The following is a 20,683-nucleotide window of genomic DNA, read 5'->3' as shown; positions in this document are numbered from 1 at the left end:
TAGACAGCTATATGCAGAAGAATGAAACTCAACCATTCTCTTACACCATACACAAAGATAAACTCAAAATGAATAAAAGACTTCAACGTGAAGCAGGAATCTACCAGAATCCTAGAGGAGAACATAGGCAGTAACCTCTTTGACATCAGCCACAGCAACTTCTTTCAAGATATATCTCCAAAAGGCAAAGGAAGCAAAAGCAAAAATGAACTTTTGGGACTTCATAAAGATCAAAAGCTTCTGCACAGCAAAGGAAACAGTCAACAAAATAAAGAGGCAACCCACTGAATGGGAGAAGATATTTGCAAATGACACTACAGACAAAGGGCTGATATCCAAGGTCTATAAAGAACTCCTCAAACTGAACACAAAATAGGTAATCACATTAAAAAATGGGCAGAAGACATGAACAGACACTTCTCCAAAGAAGATGTACAAATGGGTAACGGACATGAAAAATGTTCGTCATTACCCATCAGGGAGATTCAGATCAAAACCACATTGAGACACCACCTTACACCACTTAGAATGGCCAAAATCAACAAGACAGTAGACAACAAGGGTTGGAGAGGATGTGGAAAAAGGGGAACCTCTTACACTGTTGGTGGGAATGCAGGTTGGTGCAGCCACTCTGGAAAACAGTGTTGAGATTCCTTGAGAAATTAAAAATAGAGCTACCCTATGACCATACAATTGCACTACTGGGTATTTACCCCAAAGATACAGATGTAGTGAAAAGAAGGGCCACCTGTACCCCAATGTTCATAGCAGCAATGGCCACAATCATCAAACTGTGGAAAAAGTCAATATGCCCTTCAACAGATGAAAGGTTAAAGAAGATGTGTTCCAAATACATAATGGAATATTATGCCTCCATCCAAAAGAATGAACACCCAACTTTTGCAGCAACATGCTTGGGATTGGAGGAAATTATGCTGAGTGAAAAAAGTCGAAAAAGTCAATTATCTTATGGTTTCACTTACTTGTAGAGCATGAGGAATAGCATGGAGGACATTAGGAGAAGGAAAGGAAAAGTCAGTTGGGGGAAATTGGAGGGGGAGACAAACCATGAGAGACTGTAGATTCTGAGAAACATACTGAGGGTTTTGGAAGGGACGAGTGTGGGGGGGATAGGTGAGCCTGGTGTTGATTATTAAGGAGGGCACATATTACATGGAGCACTGGGTGTGGTGCATAATCAATGAATCTTGGAACACTGAAAAAATAAAATAAAAATAAATTAACTTTGAAAGACTAAAGAATCATGGGGGGAAAGCCATGAATTCTATGTGCTGTATTCCCCTAGCTCTAGAGTTTTGCGGTTCTCATTAGTCAGTAAACTTGGTCTTGGCTGAATGTTCTTGCTGATCTTCTGGGGGAAGGGCCTGTTGCCATGATTCTCAAATGTTTTTCCCCAGGTGGAATTGCACCACCCTTGCCAGGGTCCAGGCTAAGTAATCTGCTCAGGTTTCCTCTCAGTAGCTTTTGTGCCCTGAAAGCTTTCCATACAGCTTTTGAGGATGAGAATGAAAATGGTGGCCTCCCAATCTCTGGCCCCAGAGGAGCCAAGAACTCAGGGCCCCATTCCTCAGTGAGTCCTCAGAGAAATGCAGTCAATCACTCCTGTCTCCCTGGTCTTTGTCCACACTCCATGCTCAGCCAGCGTGTTACCAAGCATTTCTGTCTCTGGCCCATGGCCCCATTTGGAGCCTCCAAACCCAGCAGATTCCTGCAGTGTGCTCCTGTGCTGCTGCTCCTGGGGGAGGAAGGGGACTCTCCCCAGCTCTGCCACTTGTTGGGCTGTGGATCACAGTTTATGGTAACTCAGAGCTGAGAGCCCACTCCTCAACTTCATCTTTGCCACCAGCTTCCCCACTCCAATACCTAGGAGCTCTGCTGCACTCAGACACCCCTGGTCTTTCTGTGACCCTGAGGGTCCTGAGACCACACTGTCCCAGCAAGGGTTCCACACCCTGCTTGGCCACTGGAGCAATGTCCCTCAGCAGAGCAGGCTTCTCAAAGTTCCGATTTTGTGCTCCTCTGCTCTGTCACTTGCTAGTAGTCGGCTGATGGAAGTTCCCTTCCCCCACATCCCCGGAGTCTATCTTCCCATATATTGCCTCAGATTCACTTAATCCACAAGTCCTACCTTGCAGAAAGTGGTCGGTCACTTTTCTGTTCATAGAGTTGCTACCATTCTTTTCTTCGATCTTCCGTTGAGTTTGTAAGTGTTCAAAATGGTTTGATAATTATCTATCTGAATTCCTGGGACCAGGCGAAATTTAGTTCTCCTACTCCTCTGCCATCTTGGACCACCATCCCAGTGGTAAACTCTAATATGACATATGTGCACCAGTGATTGGAAGTTCTGATGAAAATTAAGACGTTAAGAGTTGGGAAGGGATTTACGCACACATGTGAAGAGTTTGTTGCCATAATCTCTATTTGTAAAATGTCATTGTATGTTGCTTTTAATCTTGATCAATGCAGTATTTGAAAAAGCTGAAGAACAATTACTTTAGCTGTAAGTGGAAAAAATTCTGTGGTAAAACAAGAGAGATTTAAATTAGTCTAAAGTTCTTTTCATCATTGAGTAGATACTTAAAAAACATTATGTAGCTATTTCCTCTATTGTTAATCTAAGAGAACATATACATTTTCCTGCTACATAGACTCTATATGTCTTTATAATTCCCAAGTTTTCTTTTTAAAAAAATTTGAGGAGCAATGGGATGCTTTGTCATTAAGTGTCTGCCTTTGGCTCAGGTCATGATCCCAGGGTCCTGGGATCGAGCCCCACATGGGGCTCCCTGCTCAATGGGAAGTCTGCTTCTCCCTCTCCTTCTCCCAGTCCTCCTGCTTGTGTTCCCTCTCTCACAGTCTCTCTCTGTGTGTGTCAAATAAATAAATAAAATCTTTTAAAAAATGTTTAGTCTCTCATTTATGAAAAGTTGTATTTGCAGTAAAAAGTCTCTTAAGACTATGTAAAAATCTTGGTAAGGAAATGATGTAAGTAGTGACTAGAATTATGACATAGCGAACATTCTTTTACATCAGTGTTACCAAGGATTTGTGAAGCACAACAGTACACTTCATTTGGAGGACTTGACTAGCTCTGAAACGTCCTCTCTTGAGTATCCTCTTTCTCCACCTTCAAAAGAATCATATATTTCCTTCTGATTTTTGTCCAAGTGTTTATGGAATCAAGGATCTGGGCTAACCTGCCATATTTCATCACTTGGTGCCATCTACACATGAGGTATTTGAACCTGGAAAGTATTTTAAGTCTAAAGGTTTGGGTTTGAAGCTTTGTGTTATGTTTAAGATATTTGGGTTTAGTATCTGAGTTAAGGTAATTTCTATGTTCTTATCTTTTTAAAGGAAGCTAGTTAATTATTACAGCCTTCTAATCAGTATGAAGTCTTATTTGGCAGTTGAAATCATAGATTGGAAATTAATTGGACTTGATCTAAATGGATCAAATTGACCAATGACTTGTTTAACTAAACAATTCTTCACACTGTGAAATGAAGCTATCTTCACTTGTTTTCATGAGTGAAGAAAACTATTCCAATCTCTTGACACCAATTTTCATGTATTTTTATTTGTGAAGACCAATGATTATTTTGAAATGTTGCCGTAAAGCAATTTCAGTTAAGTAACATTTTTGGAGAGAAAAAGTATTTAAAATGGCTTTTCTCCCATCCAAGTACTAACCAGGCCCAACCCTGCTGGCTTTTCTAAGGAGTAGATCATCATATTTTGTCATTTAAAATCACTACTTTGACTTCACTTGTTTAATTTATGATTACACGCTTTAGAAACACCACTTACTGTGAAAGCCAATCTTTTTAGACATGGATGAACAAGGGGTTGCACCTACTCTTACTGAAATACCTCCCATAGCATCAGTTATCAATGGCGAACCCATGCATCAGGTAAGGATACTTTTGCTTTTTCTTTTTTCATTATAACTGATCAAATCCTTCTTGAATACAGTATTGGCTTTTATTTTTAAAAAGTGTATCATTTTTATGATTGGTCACTTAGTTTATAAGTTTTCAGTCTTTACACAAACATTATCTTCCTTGTATGATTTTTAAAATCCCACTAGAGACATTTAACATTAGCTTAGGTCACATATAACCTCCTTTTGGGTTGCTTTAGCTGTTTTTTGAGCCTCCCTTGACCAGCTTAAAAGTCCTGGTGTTGAAAGTTTATACTATCCACAGACGGTATCTTCTGATGAATAGTCTAAAAAATATGACTGTAAAGCAGACTAACCTTCTTTCATACTCCTTATCTTTGAGTTCAATTTTCTAATATTTAAAGGTATTATTTTGAGCAGCAATGACTTCTACCTACAAAATTGGTCTCAAGAAAGAACATGTTATAGATTTAGCATTTATTCATTTGAAGAAATCTATTCAAGAAAAGTTTTTTTAAGGATTCATTTATTTAGAGAGAGAAAGCAAGGGAAGGGCAGAGTGAGAGAGAGACTGAAGCAAATTCCCCACTGTGCACAGAGCCTGATGTGGAGCTCAACCCTAGGACCTTGAGATCATGAACTGAGCTGAAATCATCCATTTAACTGACACTGAGCTACCCAGGCATCCCTATTCAGGAAAGGTCTTACCTACATATATAAGGTGAAAAGATCACTTAACTTTTCTCTTTGGAGTTCAAAAAAAAGTAAATATTGTACTTCTGGATTAGAATTTGATTTGACATCACAATATCAAAAGGAACTGAGATAAAAATGACCTGCATGAAATTAAGTGCCCTTTCTTTTTTACTAGATGCAGAATTATCATCTGGACAACACTGCTGGAACACAATATACTACTAATTATTCACAAACAGTGACTCATCCCAAAAGATATACCAGATGGCCTTCTTGTCCTCAATACTGGATACAACAAGTACATCTGAATTTTACCATCAGACAAGTTTTGTTTTCTGTTTTTCTTTTTTTGTGTTTTTCTTTACTGGAGAGTAGGAATTGGTCTTTCCATGTCAATGAACCTATTTTCTATGACCTTATTATATTAAATTTTACTTGGTTGTTGGAGGACACATTACTTAGGGATATTGAATTTCTCCTAAGTGCCCATTGATCCTAATGTACTCTTCTTCTTGAGCATTTCAGATCCCAGTAACTAGTGAGTTTGAATATTTTTCAAATTAAGAATAATGAACCTCCATACTGTTTTCCAGATTGGATGTACCAGTTTGCATTCCCACCAACAAGAGAGTATGAAGGTTTCCCTCTCTCCAGATCCTCACCAATATGTATTATTTCTTGTGTTAATTTTAGTCATTCTGATAGGTGTGAGGTACTATCTCATTGTAGTTTTGATTTGCATTTCTCTGATGGTCAGTGATGTTGAACATCTTTTCATGTGTCTGTTGGCCATCTGGATGTCTTCTTTGGAAAAATGTCTATTCATGTCTTTTTTTTTTTTTTTTGCAGTTCAGTTCTTTTTTATTTTTTTCATGTTACATTAGTCACCATACAGTACTTCATTGGTTTTTGATGTAGTGTTCCATGATTCATTATTTATGTATGTTCTTTTTTAACTGGATTATCTTTGGGGTGCTGAGTTTTACAAGTTCTTTATAGATTTTGGATACAAGCTCTTTTTCTGACAAGTCATTTGCAAATATCATCTCTGATTCCATAGGCTGCTTTTTAGTTTTGTTGATTATTTCCTTCACTGTGCAGAAGATTTTTATCCTGAATGAAATTCCAATAGTCTGTTTTTGCTTTTTGTTTCCCTTGCCTCAGGAGACATATCTAGTAAGATATTGCTACAGCCAATGTCCAAGAGGTTGTTGCCTTTGTTCTCTTCTATGATTTTAATGGTTTCCTGTCTCACACTTAGGTCTTTCATCCATTTTGAGTTTATTTTTGTGCATGGTACAAGAAAGTGGTCAAGTTTCATTTTTCATGTGTCTGTTTTTATGCCAGTACCATACTATCTTGATGACTATAGCTTTAAAGTATAACTTGGAAGTCTGGAATTGTGATGCCTCCAGCTTTGCTTTCTTTTTCAAGATTGTTTTGGTTATTTGGGGTATTTTGTGGTTCCATACGAAGTTTAGGATTGTTCTAACTCTGAAAAGATGTTGGTGGTATTTTGATAGGGATTGTATTAAAGGTGTAGATTGCTTTTGATAATATAGGCATTTTAACAATATTTGGTCTAACCCATGAGCACGGAATGGTTGTCCATTTCTTTGCATCAACTTCAATTTCTTTCATAAGTGTTCTACAGTTTTCAGATCACAGGTTGTTTACTCTTTGGTTAAGTTTATTCCAAGATATCTTATGGTTTTTGTGCAATTGAAAATGGAACTGATTCCTTAATTTCTCTTTCTGCTGCTTCATTATTGGTGTATAGAAATGCAACTGACTTCCATGCATTGATTTTTATCTTGCAACTTTGCTGAATTCCTGCACCAGTTATAGCAATTTTAGGGTGGGGGTCTTTTGGGGTTTTCTATATAGAGTATCATGTCATCTGCAAATAGTGAAAGTTTGATTTTTCTTTGCCAGGTTGAAAGTCTTTTATTGATTTTGTTGTCTGATTGCTGTGACTAGGTTTTGTGAGACTATGTTAAATAAAAGTGAGAGTGGACATACTTGTCTTGTTCCTCAAAAAGTTAAAAATAGAACCACCTTATGATCCACAACTGCACTACTAGGTATTTACCAAATAGATACAAAAATACCAATCTGAAGGGATATATGCACCCCCATGTTTATAGCTGCATTATTTACAATAGCCAGATTATGGAAAACAGTACAAATGTGCATTGACTCATGAATGGATAAAGAAGATGTGGTGTATATATATACACAATGGAATATTATTCAGGCATAAAAAAGAATGAATTCTTGACATTTGCAATGACACAGATGGAGCTAGAGAGCATAATGCTAAGGTGAAATGTCAGAGAAAGACAAATACCATATGATTCCACTCATATGTGGGATTTAAGAAACAAATGAATGAGGGGCGCCTGGGTGGCTCAGTGGGTTAAGCCACTCCCTTCGGCTCAGGTCATGATCCCAGGTCCTGGGTTCGAGCCCCACGTCGGGCTTTCTGCTCAGCAGGGAGCCTGCTTCCTCCTCTCTCTCTGCCTGCCTCTCTGCCTACTTGTGATTTCTCTCTGTCAGATAAATAAATAAAATCTTTAAAAAAAAAAGAAACAAATGAATGAAAGAAAAAAGGAGGAAGCAAGAAGTGGGCCCTTAACTACAGAGAACAAACTGTTGGTTGCCAACATGGAGGGATTAGGGGGATGGGTTAAATATATGATGAGGATTAAGGAATGTACTTGTTTTGATGAGCATTGGGTGCTGTATGTAAGTGTTAAATCACTAAATTATACACTTGGTACTAATATTACATTGTATGTTAACTAACTGGAATTTAAATAAAAGTTTTAAAAAATGACAATGATTTTTCTTAGATTAATTAACAGAAAAGTACGTCACCAAAGAATGGTTTATTTCTAGATTATATTGGTTCAAGTTAACCCTGGGGAGACCCTCACCATCAAGTCTGATGACGGGAATATTCAGAATATCCAAGGTCAGTAGAAGTATAATTAGATGTGTGTTTCTTGAAAGCAAGTAGGGTAAATTTAAATATTAGTATGAAATGACTTTACTAGTAATCTATTCCATTAGTATCCCTTCCATTCTGAGCCAGATGGAATCCTCTTAAATTTATATGGTCCTCATAGGAGCATAGTATCAATATAATAACTAGGGCTCGTGTTGCTAGTCTTACCAGAGATCTTCATGTAAGTTACCTTTTTAATTGAAGATTAATTCAGTAATTTCACTTGAAAAAGTTCACATCTGGTATACACTGACAGTGACTGATAGTTTTAGATTCTTTTCTTATAGGGGAGGACGACCGAGGCCTTCAGAGAGCTCATTCACTCATACATTCAAGTATTCTTTTAGTGCCTATCATGTTCTAGCACTGTACTAGGTATTCAAGATAGAACACTATACAGGAGGGGGATAAATTATTTATATATACATTTTAGTTTGCTATATATATGTATACATACATAGCAAATGTATAGCACATAGAATTGATTCCATAGTAATATGAAATTAACATTTACTTCATACAAGATTTAATATTATTTCAAATTGTGATGATTGTTTTTGTTCTTATGCCAATTATTTTGTATCCTGAAGTGCTTTAGAGCTATGTCTCAAAAATTTTTCAAAACATTATCATTTTTTAAAAAATTATCATTTAGCAATGGATTCCATATGGCTGCTATATAAAGTTTATTACAAACTCATATTATTTTCCCCATTATTAAAAGTAAATACCATTCTAGGACTTGAGAGCCACATAGATTTTTAAAACTAAGCAATAATTATAATTCAGATAAACAAAAGAATGATGACTCATAAAAGTTTCCATTCTGTGTTGGATTTTTAGTTCCTATGCAATTGTATGTTTAAGACAGTAAGACTATCTAGTGTAAATGTAGGGTATCATGAGTAGCATTGGGTCCTTCTCTATATTATTCTGTTTTCTAAAAGCTATTTCACTTTACTATTATCAATGAAAAGTTTAAAATTAAAGTTTTCTTATGTAACATCACTAAAATAGAAATCTATTTTATGGTTCAGAGTAAAACTTTTATTATTCAGTATATACATAAGTAAAAGAACAATTTACTGGAAAGCTGATACTTCCTTTTTATTAGTGTTTAAATTTACCAATGTTTTTATAATATAAACTTCACCCAATCCCCATTATGTGCTTTATTTTCCATCAGTTGTGATGAATTTCCATTGATTCATCTACATTCATACCTAGTTTCCCTTGCAAGTAAGCAACAGACACTTTGAAAATGGTTGGCTGTTGTCAAAGCTTGGAACTGGTTTTCACTGTGAAAAGCTAAATGGACTTTGTTTAAAGTTATTAAGGAATTTATTAGTAATAATTCTCTTTTAGGACCCGCTGATGTACCTCTGATGTCACCAAGTGGTACCCTGCCACCAATATATCTTCCTCCTGGTTACATGTCTCAGGTATATGAGTATGGTTTTTTGTTTGTTTGTTTTTGTTCTTGTTTAAAGATTTTTATTTATTTATTTGACAGAGAGAGACCACAAGTAGGCCAAGAGGCAGGCAGAGAGAGAGGAAGGCAGAGAGAGAGGAAGGGAAGCAGGCTCCCTGCCGAGCAGAGAGCCCGATGTGGAGCTAGATCCCAGGATCCCGGGATCATGACCTGAGCTGAAGGCAGAGGCTTAACCCACTGAGCCACCCAGGAGCCCCTATGAGTATGGTTTTATTTAGTATTTAGCCCTAAGGCATCATTTAACAGTTATTATGTCACTATATGATACAACTTCTGAAATACCATTTAGTTGTTCATTTTATTATCATCATTGCTAAAAAAAAAAAAATGCAGTCAAACTTAACCAAATCTCCCTTAGGTTGTCTTGTAAATAATTCCTTATTCATCTAATGAATTTGCATCTAATCATATTCATTAATCCTCTATTGTTTTTGTTTCTGAGTACTGTAACCAATCTTGATTACCTATTACAGTTGCTACAGTAATGGCTTTTGATAGTGTGTAAGCTTTGGTCCCTAAAATTACATATTTTCTGTTCAGTAATATTTCATTCTCAGTTGCTGGACAACAAAGGGCATGTTTTTATAAATTCCTCAAATATTTACCAAGCACTAAAGTGGATAGGGAAGTATGTCTCCTATAGACATTAACAAGGGATTTCATGGCCTCTAAATTTTATATCTGGGAATATGTCTTTTCCTATTGCACAGCTGTGGAAATCAATAACATGATAAATAAGTCAATATAATATGGTTTGATTCTAAATGGAATGACCTATTTCAACAATAACTAACAAAAATACAAATGCATATACCTTTTCAGCTAGCAATGCCACTTTGAAGAATTTATCCTACAGATGTGTTTTTCACAAATTTGGAATAATAAATGTACAAAATTATTCATTACAATATCATTTGTGATCATGGAAGGCTGCAAACAATGCACACACTTGTCAATGGAGGACTGTGTACAATGGAGGATATCCAAATAATGGAGTACTATGCAGCTATGCAAAACAGTGGGGTAGTTCTATGTACTGACATAATAAGATCTTTAAGATACATTGCTAAGTGTAAAAGGCAAGGTACAGATAGTAATAATGCAAATAATGTTTCTTTTTATGTAATACAGAGGGAAAATAAGAATCTATTTCTTGCTTGTATAGACAAATTCTGGAAGGATTCATAAGAAACTAAGAACAATAGTAGATATGATTTAGGAGGGAAATTTTACATTTTTTATACTTTATGGTTTTAAACAATGTCAATATATTATTTATTGTTAAAAAATTACCTTTTTGAAAGCCATACATATGGAGATGAGGAAGAATTTTCTTGTCTTTTGCTTGACATAGTTTCAATTGGTTATTACTTTTTGATCCCTTAGGTTTTCTAAATTAAGAGCACAGGATATAATTCTAACTTAGTTTTAAAATGACAACTTTTATTAATTCTAATATGTTTATATGGTTCTGTCTTCCAACTTAGGTGGTGGAAGAAAATGGCATTCGCAAAATCATCATTGTGCCTCAGACAAGTGACTATCGTACAACCATGCCTGCTCCTATACCACAAGTATCACACTTCATTGGACCATCCCCTCCTATGTATCCACAAGGTCCTCAACTTATGTATCCCCCAGCTCAAGGGGAATTTCCTCCGCCTTATATCCAAGAGCCTTTGCCACAGCAGTTGCCACCACCACCACCACCACCACCACAGCTGCCACCACAACCGCTGCCACCACCACAGCTGCCACCACCACCGATGCCACCACCACCAGTGCTACCACCACAGCTGCCACCACCACCGATGCCACCACAACTGCTGCCACCACCACTGCTGCCACCACCACTGATGCCACCACCACCGATGCTACCACAAGCAACATTTATATACCAAGAGCAGCACGGTAGTATATAATTTTCTTAAACAGGAAGTATTTTGAGTTTGTTAAAATTAAGAGTTTTGGGAAATTATTAAAATGAAAAAAGTAGAAAGTAGTAACATTTCCATGAATTATTTCATTTCATGCAGGCATATTAGGATTAATAAAAATGAGTACTGGTTTGTGTTTAAACATAATTTTCTATATATTTTTGTACTTGATATGACATTGACTTGTGATATTTATTTTTACTGGTTGGGTCTGTAAAATCATATTGGAAAATTATAAGAGTGTTTTGATTATTAATGCCACACAGTGGGAATATAAATGACACTGAAGGGTCAAAAATATAATCATCTTAGGACATTAAAATTTGGAAGTGGAGTTATTTCCTAGGAAAACAATATCTGCTCATATTTTTCTTTCTATACATATCAATACATTACAAAAAAATAGACCTAATATCTGTATTAAAGCAAAACAGGAAAAATTTTAAAAATAAAACATTGCTTATCAGTGCTTTTTTTTTGGTTTGAAGATTTAAAGGACCTTGAGATATGTAATTATTATAATTACTAAGCAGTACTCCATTGTCTCTTTTAGAAATTTATTCCCATGGAAGAGCAAATTATAACCAGTTTGATGAAAGGGCTGTTAACATGGGAGAACATATGAAGAAAAAAATGAGAGAAGACCAACTTGGAGGACACAAGACTAGCTATATAGTTAACAACACCTCTTTGCCTGTGAAAAAAAACAATGATTTTTCCAGTATGCCTCCTACTCCAAACACTTACACTGTGGACTATGCTCCAAGTACCTACACTGTTGACAATACCTTGAGCACCTACACTGTGGAGAATGCTCAACACACCTACACTGTTGACAGTGCATCAGGTACCTACACTGTAGACAACACTACAAACACTTACACTGTGGACAATGTTCCATGTACCTACACTGTGGAAAATACTTCAAGCACCAACACTGTTGAAAATACTTTGAGCACTTATACCGTGGATAATGCTCCATGTACCTACACTGTGACCAGTGCTCAGAACATTTACATTGCTGACAATACTCCCAGTACTTACACTGTTGACAGCTCTCCAAGCACTCATATTGCTGACAATACTTCCAGCAATTCTTCCACTGACCATATCCCTAGTACTTCCACCACAGACAATGCTCTTCCTTCCACCACTGATAGTGTTTCAGGCCCTTCCAGCACTAATTATGTCCCCAATACTTCCATTTCTGACAGTACTCCCAGACCATCACCTATTGACAGCACTCCAAGTTCTTCCATTTCTGACCATGCTCCCAACACTCCCATCTCTGAAAGTGCTCCCACCACTTCTACTATTGATGGTGCTCTCAATGCTGCCAGCAATTCCAACACTGCCAGTGTTCATTTTGAGACTAGTCACGGAAAGAAATGGAGTGCTACAGAAAGTGGAGACATAAAGCAGAAACCAGGTGGAAAACAAAGCAAGATCACATCATCAAATGCTGCAGAAAAAGGTAAGGTCAGGAGTTTGGCTTTGTCGCCAATGAATAAACATCCTAATGTTTAGGAATCTCAGTGTATATTAATATTTAAGTGCTGTTTTGTTTCCATTTCCTCTTATCCTCTTTATACCCCTAAATCTAAACTCTTAATGAAACCACAGTTGGGATGCCTTTTTAAATCATGGAGAAATGACCATCCTCATACAAAATGTGTCATATATCTTATGTGTACACCACATAATTCTTTTCTAGTTGTCTGCCACTGAAACATTGCAAGTTACTCTACAGTCCTAATGAATTCACATTATTTCATTTAAAGTGTGGACTCTGTCTTTTGTTAGAGTTTGTTTAATAACATACACTTTAGACTGCTCCCTTCTTTTAAAATTTTAATGTAAATTGCTACTAGATGTTTAGTAGCTCTCCTGGTGATAATGTATTTGCAGTGGGATAATAGACATCTAACTTCTTTCTTTTGTCTTTACCAATGTAATATTTTATTTTGGGGTGTTTCCTTTTAGAATGCATAACAGAACATGGAAAATCATGCTGTTTCACCATTGAGAAACCTGTAGTAAGTAACTAAAGTGAATATTTAAGTATTCCTTTTAATTTACTTTTTCATTCTAAAATATGCAAGTTCACTGATATTTTTCTCTAGTAAAGTTTTAATTCGAAGCCTTTTTTGGTTAAAATTTCATAATATCCATTAGCTATTCAATACATAAAGATTCAGAATGGTATTATTAAATATAATATTAATAGCATTGTTTAATCACAGTATTTAAGCACCTAATATGAGGAGAACAATATATTTAGCATCAAAAAGTCTGAGGGAAATATTATATCATAAATTACAGATTATATTTTTTAAATACCCTACTTGAATTTTTGTTATTTAATTTAGGTTTCTGATATTCAAACAAGATCTGCTACTATTTCATGGAAACTACATTGTTCTGAGAAATGTGATCACACCAAATCTCCTGTGACATTTGAACTGGCAATATCTAATAGTGGTAAAAATGGAAAATATAAAAATGTATATGTGTAAGTGTCTTTTTAATCTTTCTCATTTCTCATAATTCAATTCAAATATGCTATCTAAATGTATAGACCTCAACTTATACCTATGCTGAATTCTAAAGATTTTTTTCTACAATTTTGTCTAAGCTTTGAATGCAATTTTATACTAAAATAGTTTTATGAATGGTGGGTGGTTGCCAGGTCAGTCCTTGAAATTCATTGAATCAAAGAATGTTAGTGCTGAGAAGGATCTTAAATATCAACTGGTCCATTCTCTTCAGTTTACAGCTTTCCTATTTGACAAGTTTAGACTCAGGGAAGAAAATGTTCCCTCCAATTCTCCCTTTTCTTTTTCCACTTAGGTCATTTTAGGGGGAAAAAAATTTCACTTTATGGTAGGCTACACAAGTGAGGTATTTATGTCGCAATTGGATTTAAAACAGACTTTCCTGGAAATTTCATTATAGAAGCTAGTTATAAGGTGGAGTTATGATAGCAGCAGGATGAGCTTAGGTATGTGTTCAAAAGATACAACCAGGAAAAAAAAAGAGAGAGAGATAGATACAATCAGGACTAGGAAAGATACAGTGGATGACACAGCAAGAGCATACCCAACCACTCTGAACAAACAGCTTTTCGACTGAATGAGGACATGTAATCTAAGAACAAACAGAGGCACAGGATAAAGGAAATCCCAAGTGAGGAAGAACAAATTCCTTTGCCCACCAAACAATTATGCAAGAAATAAGTCAGAGGTCTGGAGCTGTCTCTACAGCACTTTTAAAATGATAATGCACTTTAAATTTCGTTTACTAGAATTTCTCATCTTTACTCGGAGACTCAAAGTGAAATTTTAAGTGTAATTATTATGTAAAGTTTTATTTCCTTTATAATTAGCAACTAGAAATTTCAAATTTAAGAATTATAATACACAATCTTCTATATTGGGTAGAGGGATGGGAAGATGTAAAATGTAAGAAAAGCTACTTATAAAATAAAGTTTTGCATGAGGTTTCATGGTGGTCTTTTTCTGGTGTTATGTATTTCATAAATATCTTTGTTTTTTATTATAATACTATAATCACCCTATCACCTTGAGTGTTCTTTGCTTAGAAGTATCAGCCTTTGATTAAAAATAGTAACTTTTAACTTTTTTTGGAGGCTATTTCTGGGGTAGAGCCTGCAAGAACCCTTTTGAGTTGGTAGAGTACACCTCGGCACCTGTGACAGTTTCAGAAAGACATAGATGTGGAAGCCCAGCCACTTGATCCAATGTAGCAAATAAGTGCTCTCCCCAGAAAGATTTCCTTTTGTAATTGAATGAATAAATTGCATGATGCACAATGTCTTTGAGGCTTTGCATATCAACACTGTTTTAAATAAGCTAATTAAAGACAAATCTGTATTATTACAGTGTGAAGAAGTTGCAGTGGGAAAAATTATAAAATTTCACTTATTAAAACCATAGTAATTTCACATGCAAATGAAGAATTTGGGGTTTTTTTAATAATTTTTTTAAAATTTTATTTATTTATTTATTTATTTATTTATTTGAGAGAGAGAATGAGCAGGGGGAAGGGCAGAGAGAGAGGGAAAAGCAGACTCCCCATGGAGCAGGGAACCTGATGCAGGCATGATCCCAGGACCCCAGGATCATGACCTGAGCCAAAGGCAGTCATTTAACCAACTGACCCACTCAGGGTGCCCCAAGAATTTGAAGTGTTAGTATCACCTCTTGACATTCGTATAAAATGGGCTAAAATTATCTAAATTTCAAGGAAAATTGTGCTTCTTTGTCACTTGAATATGTAAGATTAGACTGTTAGCTATTAAATACTTGTAAGATCATTTATAAAGAAATATTATGTTCACAGTGGTGGTGGAGTTATATTTACTCTACTTGATCTACAGCCATCCATGGCCTATTTCGTAAGGTAAGAACTCCATCCTACACAACCCCTACCCACACTGCAGCCAGGCAGACTCCCCAGTCTGTATCAGTTTACTACTTGATTTCTACAGTCAGCATTGCTACTTGCCAACAGAATGGCCCATCCTTTATGCTTCAAAACAACCCTCTCCAAATCCATCTTTAGTTCACTTTCTTTCACTTAGTACTGGTGAAAGGGCGATTTGGGAGCCATTACATGTAACAATCCTACTTGGCTCTATTAGAAAATTTTTTATAATTAGCTCCCAATATGTATCGGGGAATTCAAGTATCCAATTTAGTACATGTAAGGATAAATATTTGAAAGCTTACAACTGTCATTACATTTTTAGAATTACGACCATAAGAAGCTCAGCACATAGAACTATGTCTGAAGTGGTTAGCTTCACAACTCTAGGTTGTGAACCAGACCCTCCACTTGCACCCAGACTAATTAACCGATCCAAGAGCAGCCTGAATTTACAGTGGAAAGTAAGTATTTTACTGCCAAAGTCTCCTCAACATGTCTTAATTTAAAAACATGCTTTCTACTTTCTCCTAAATTTTAAATATGAAATTATGCATGCCTCAATTGACCTATTTCCCTAGCACTTTTCCTTTTTCCATAATCATCTTTCTCTTCTATTTATATGAAGCATCAAGTAAACTGAGAAATGTCAATCATAATTTCAATTAGTAAAAGTTGAGGTGACAAGTTCTATAACCTAAATTTATTTATAATTGTAGTTACCAACAAATCTGCCTCTTAATTAAGTATTAACTTTATTACATAAAACTTTGAAAACAAAACAAGACATAGGATTTGGGTATGTCTTATAGACTGTAAAAAAATGCATTTTAACTTTTAAATCTGGGTTGCTTTAAAAACAAAATGTAAGCAGATTAATTTTACAATAATTTCAATCACTTTAATTATATAGTATGTACATACATATACTGTATAAAAACAGAATATCATAATTTTATCTTTCTGACATATTTAGGGTTCCAATGATAACGGTTCCAAAATAAACAGCTTCCTTTTGGAATGGGATGAGGTAAACCATGTTATTTCTTAAAGGCACTTATTTATAAATGCTTATTAATATTATGATGAATTTTTATATTTGCAGCATTTTATAATATTCTAACATTTTTCATCTATTACTAAGGGCAAAAGTGAAGGCTTCAAAAGTTGCTATATGGGTACCATGAAACAGCACAAGATCCTTAAATTGAATGCTTCTACAAAATATTCATTCAGACTAGCTGCCAAAAATAACTTTGGATTGAGGTACATTGAATTATTGCAATATTTAAAAGTTTATACTTTAATAAGAACCTAAAATAACTTTTCCATGTTAATTTATTTTTCAGTGATTTCAGTGAAATAGCAGTCTTTCATACATCAGGAACTATGCCTCCAACACCTTCACCTCCTAAGCTAAAAGAAGCAGGAATCTGTAATTTGTCACTAGAATGGTGTGCCCCACCTAACCCAAATCCAAATGAAAGTCTTACTTATGTACTAGAAATGGAAGAAGCAGGATCTGTAAGTTTTCTTTTCACATGCTTTAATCTTCAACTTCAGTTTTAGGTACATTTTACATGCATGTCATACTGAAAATTTTTAGATTTAATTTCTTTTTTTAAGTTTTTATTTAAATTCCAATTAGTTGGGATACCTGGGTGGCTCAGTTGGTTAAGCATCTGCCTCCTGCTCAGGTCATGATCCCAGGGTCCTGGGATGAAGTCCAGCATCAGGCTACTGAGCCTGCTTCTCCCTCTGCCTGCCACTCTCCCTGCTTTTGCTCTCTCTAACAAATAAAATCTTTTAAATAAATAAATTAGTTAATTTCAGTTAGCTAACAGTGTGATATTAGTTTCAGGTGTACAATTTAGTGAGTCAACACTTAAATATAACACCCAGTGCTCGTCACAAGTGCACTCCTTAATCGCCATCACCTATTTCACCCATCCCCTCACCCACTTCCCTTTTGGGAACCATCATTTTGTTCTCTACAGTTTAAGAATCTATTTCTCAGACTTCCTCTTTTTTCCCTTATGATTAAGCTAATTTCTACTCAATCAAACTGCATTATTCCCATCTCTGTGTTCTAGATGGGACCAATGCTGAGCCAAGGTTAGGTAAGCCAGTACAGGAAGTTCTGAAGGTACTTAAATACTAGAAGATTAGCTAAAAGCAGCAGCAGCCATAACAACACAATAGATACATGGTGAAGTATTTTACTTCTTCAACTTTGGGCCTATCCCAGATGACCTTGCATGGTCACACAGATTCTCTGCACACTGCTAACAGGACAAACCCTTTCCTCATCTCCCTGGATTCCTGATGTGGGTGGGCAAACTGTCTATACTAAAACAAGTCTATACTAAATAGGCTACACAACTTAAAAGGCAGCTGTACATTTTATGTTATGTATATTTTATCACATTTTATATAAAGCAACTAACATTTAGGAAGAGTTCTGTATAATTAATATGCTAAGTGCCTTCATCTACATTATCTCATTACATCCTTTTAAAAAAGGAGCCCTTTAAAGTAGAAAGTATCTCCATTTTTTTAAATAGAGAAACTAAGGATCAGAGAGACTAAGGGACTAGCTCAGGACCACCCAGATGGAAAATAAGCTGAAGCTGGAACTTGAATCTAAGCCTAATTTCCTAAATTCATTGTCTTTCATTTCCAGGGGTTGGGTTTTAAACCTAAATATAATGGAGAAGACCTCTCATGCACTATAAGAAATCTTCAGAGAAGTACTACATACAAGTTTAGGGTATGTGGCTATAATTTATAAATTTGTATCATATTTTTAATATTAAATTATATTATTCCTGGAGATGAAAAATGATTTTTACATTTAGTTCTCAGAAATCTTCAGATAACTTGCTTTATAATATTATTTGCAAACTATGCATGTTTTCAAATCACATATTTATTCCCAGTGGTCAACCAAGATATTCTCTTTTACTCAAACAGATCTTTGCCTACAATCTGGAAGGAAGGAGTAACCCCAGTGGAGAAGTAAAATATACTACCTATCCAGATAAGCCTGGATCCCCTAAAACACCATATATAAAGGGAAAAGTCTATTCAAACAGAGTAAAAATTGGATGGGGTAATGTTTTTTTATTTAAAATGTATGTTTTCTGTCTTAATATTAACTGTTGAGAAGAAATCTTCCTCTAATTGCCCTCAGCTTTATAAAATATTCTCTTAAATAACTTGCATTTGAAATATTTCACCATATAAATGAGTTCAGTTGTAAATGGCATTTTTATAGTTCTCTATTGAGTTCTCTATTGCTATCTCATTAATTCACACATGAACAAATCACTACATTTTATACGAGCCCTCAAAAATTATGGTTATTCCAAGTAAGATTATATCTAATATAGAGGCCACAATTTAAAAGACACATCAATGGTTAATGCCAACTTGACAAGAAATTATGTTTTTCTAAATCATTTTGCCTCTAAACTGGCAAAATCTACTTCAAGGTACAAATACTTAACATTTTAGTCTCTTCCAAGAACTTTAAAATCTTACTTGTCTCATGTCTAATATTAATCTCCTATTAAGTTTCATGTTTGTATTTTTTCTTCATAAAAAAATTAATTTATAAGATAACATTTCAGTGAAAGAATTTTAAGTTTATTTAAGAATAATTTTAATTTTATTTCTCTTTTCAGAACCACCCAAAGATAATGGTGGGACATATATTTCAAGTTACAGTTTAGAAGCTAGTGAAAATTCAGATGGTAAGACATCATGATATTTTTTCAAAGTTAAATTATAAGGTTTTTAAAAAGTTTTAATTTAAATTCCAGTTAGTTAACATGCAGTGTAATATTAGTTTCAGGTGTACAATATAGTGATTCAACACTTCCATACAACACCTGGTGCTCATCACAACTGTGCATTATGATTTTTTAAAGTTTTTATTTTGAAATAGTTTTAGGCTTATCCAGAGTTGTCAAAAATAGTGTAGAGAATTCCTGTATATAACCTTCACTCAGTTTCTCCTAAAATTAATATCTTACATTACCGTAGTACAATTATCAAAACCAGAAATTTGGCATTGGTACAATATTATAAACTAATCCAGGACTTACTTGGATTTCTCCATTTTTTAGTAGCATTTTATGTTTATTTACTGATCTTTTATTTTTTTATGGCTAGTTCTATAAGGAATACAATAATTTAACTATTGTAAATAGGTAACTGGGACACAGTTAATTTCCAAAATGCTTATTTCTTAGACTATACATGAGAAAATAATGGGACCCATAAAATTTATAAGCTACATGTAGATAAATTAGATAAATTTGCTTTTATCCCTTCAGAGAATTCCTGGAAAATAATCTACAATGGAACCACAAAGGAATTTCTATATAATCACCTGCAACCTGGTACTACATATAAATTGAGAGTCTTTTGTACTTCACCTATAGGTCAAAGCCAGGTGAGGAAACAGAGAGGGAAGTACTTAAATTGAAGACTGAAATAACCTATATTACTAAATGTTTTAAAAAACTGAATTTGAATTTAATATAATCATAAGGTATTTTGTATTTCTCTTAGCCTTCAGATATATTGACTATTCAAACACCTACACTTTCTTCTGCATCTTGCCATCCTCCACCCTTGAATGGTGAAGCGAAGACCAAAGAAACCAACATCAAATGTGGTGAGGCATCTTGTATGATTTGAAGGACTTCACCTAAATTTCTTGATTTGTAACCTCTGATTTTAATTAACTAATGTTATTAAGGGAGAGTAAGTGCAATTTTTACTATAAAATCAAATAATATTTAGAAAACTCTTATTTGGTAATTGAAATCACAATAATTTTTGAAGTATAATTAACATTCAGTGTTATACTAGTTTCAGGTGAACAACATACTGATTCAATAATTCTATGCATTAGTCATGCTCATCACAATAGGTATAATCATCATCTATCACCACACAATGTTATTACAATATTACTGATTATAGTCCAATGCTGTACTTTTCATCTCCATGACTTATTTATTTTATACCTAAAAGTTTGTACCTCTTAATGCCCTTTATCTATTCTGCCCATCCCTCCACCCACATCTCCCCTGGCAGCCACCAATTTGTTCTCTGTATTTAAAAATCTAGAGTTTTGGGGGGGTTTTTTGGTGGGGAAAGTA

At 35.0% G+C, this 20,683-nt stretch overlaps 1 protein-coding gene across 1 annotated transcript in view; it reads left to right on the top strand.

Annotated features, from left to right (window-relative positions):
• The first annotated feature begins 3,083 nt into the window (after positions 1–3,083).
• LOC125091470 (fibronectin type III domain containing protein 3C1-like) overlaps positions 3,084–20,683 on the top strand; it is a 52,836-nt gene continuing 35,236 nt past the window's right edge. Inside the window, exons 1-19 of the mRNA XM_047715111.1 lie at positions 3,084–3,259; positions 3,822–3,938; positions 4,800–4,922; positions 7,526–7,601; positions 9,000–9,076; positions 10,614–11,037; positions 11,617–12,537; positions 13,047–13,099; positions 13,433–13,575; positions 15,426–15,485; positions 15,835–15,973; positions 16,486–16,539; positions 16,654–16,775; positions 16,859–17,033; positions 18,193–18,279; positions 18,483–18,621; positions 19,196–19,264; positions 19,850–19,968; positions 20,088–20,193. Coding sequence (XP_047571067.1) covers positions 3,858–3,938; positions 4,800–4,922; positions 7,526–7,601; positions 9,000–9,076; positions 10,614–11,037; positions 11,617–12,537; positions 13,047–13,099; positions 13,433–13,575; positions 15,426–15,485; positions 15,835–15,973; positions 16,486–16,539; positions 16,654–16,775; positions 16,859–17,033; positions 18,193–18,279; positions 18,483–18,621; positions 19,196–19,264; positions 19,850–19,968; positions 20,088–20,193 — 2,968 coding nt within the window. The 5' untranslated portion in view covers positions 3,084–3,259; positions 3,822–3,857. The remainder of the gene's footprint in view (positions 3,260–3,821; positions 3,939–4,799; positions 4,923–7,525; positions 7,602–8,999; positions 9,077–10,613; positions 11,038–11,616; positions 12,538–13,046; positions 13,100–13,432; positions 13,576–15,425; positions 15,486–15,834; positions 15,974–16,485; positions 16,540–16,653; positions 16,776–16,858; positions 17,034–18,192; positions 18,280–18,482; positions 18,622–19,195; positions 19,265–19,849; positions 19,969–20,087; positions 20,194–20,683) is intronic.

The sequence above is a fragment of the Lutra lutra genome, chromosome X, assembly GCF_902655055.1.
Source record: "Lutra lutra chromosome X, mLutLut1.2, whole genome shotgun sequence".
In the NCBI taxonomy this organism is placed as follows: Eukaryota; Metazoa; Chordata; class Mammalia; order Carnivora; family Mustelidae; genus Lutra; species Lutra lutra.
The sequence above is the reverse complement of the archived record's forward strand: the minus strand, read 5'-3'. Positions and strand labels throughout refer to the sequence as shown.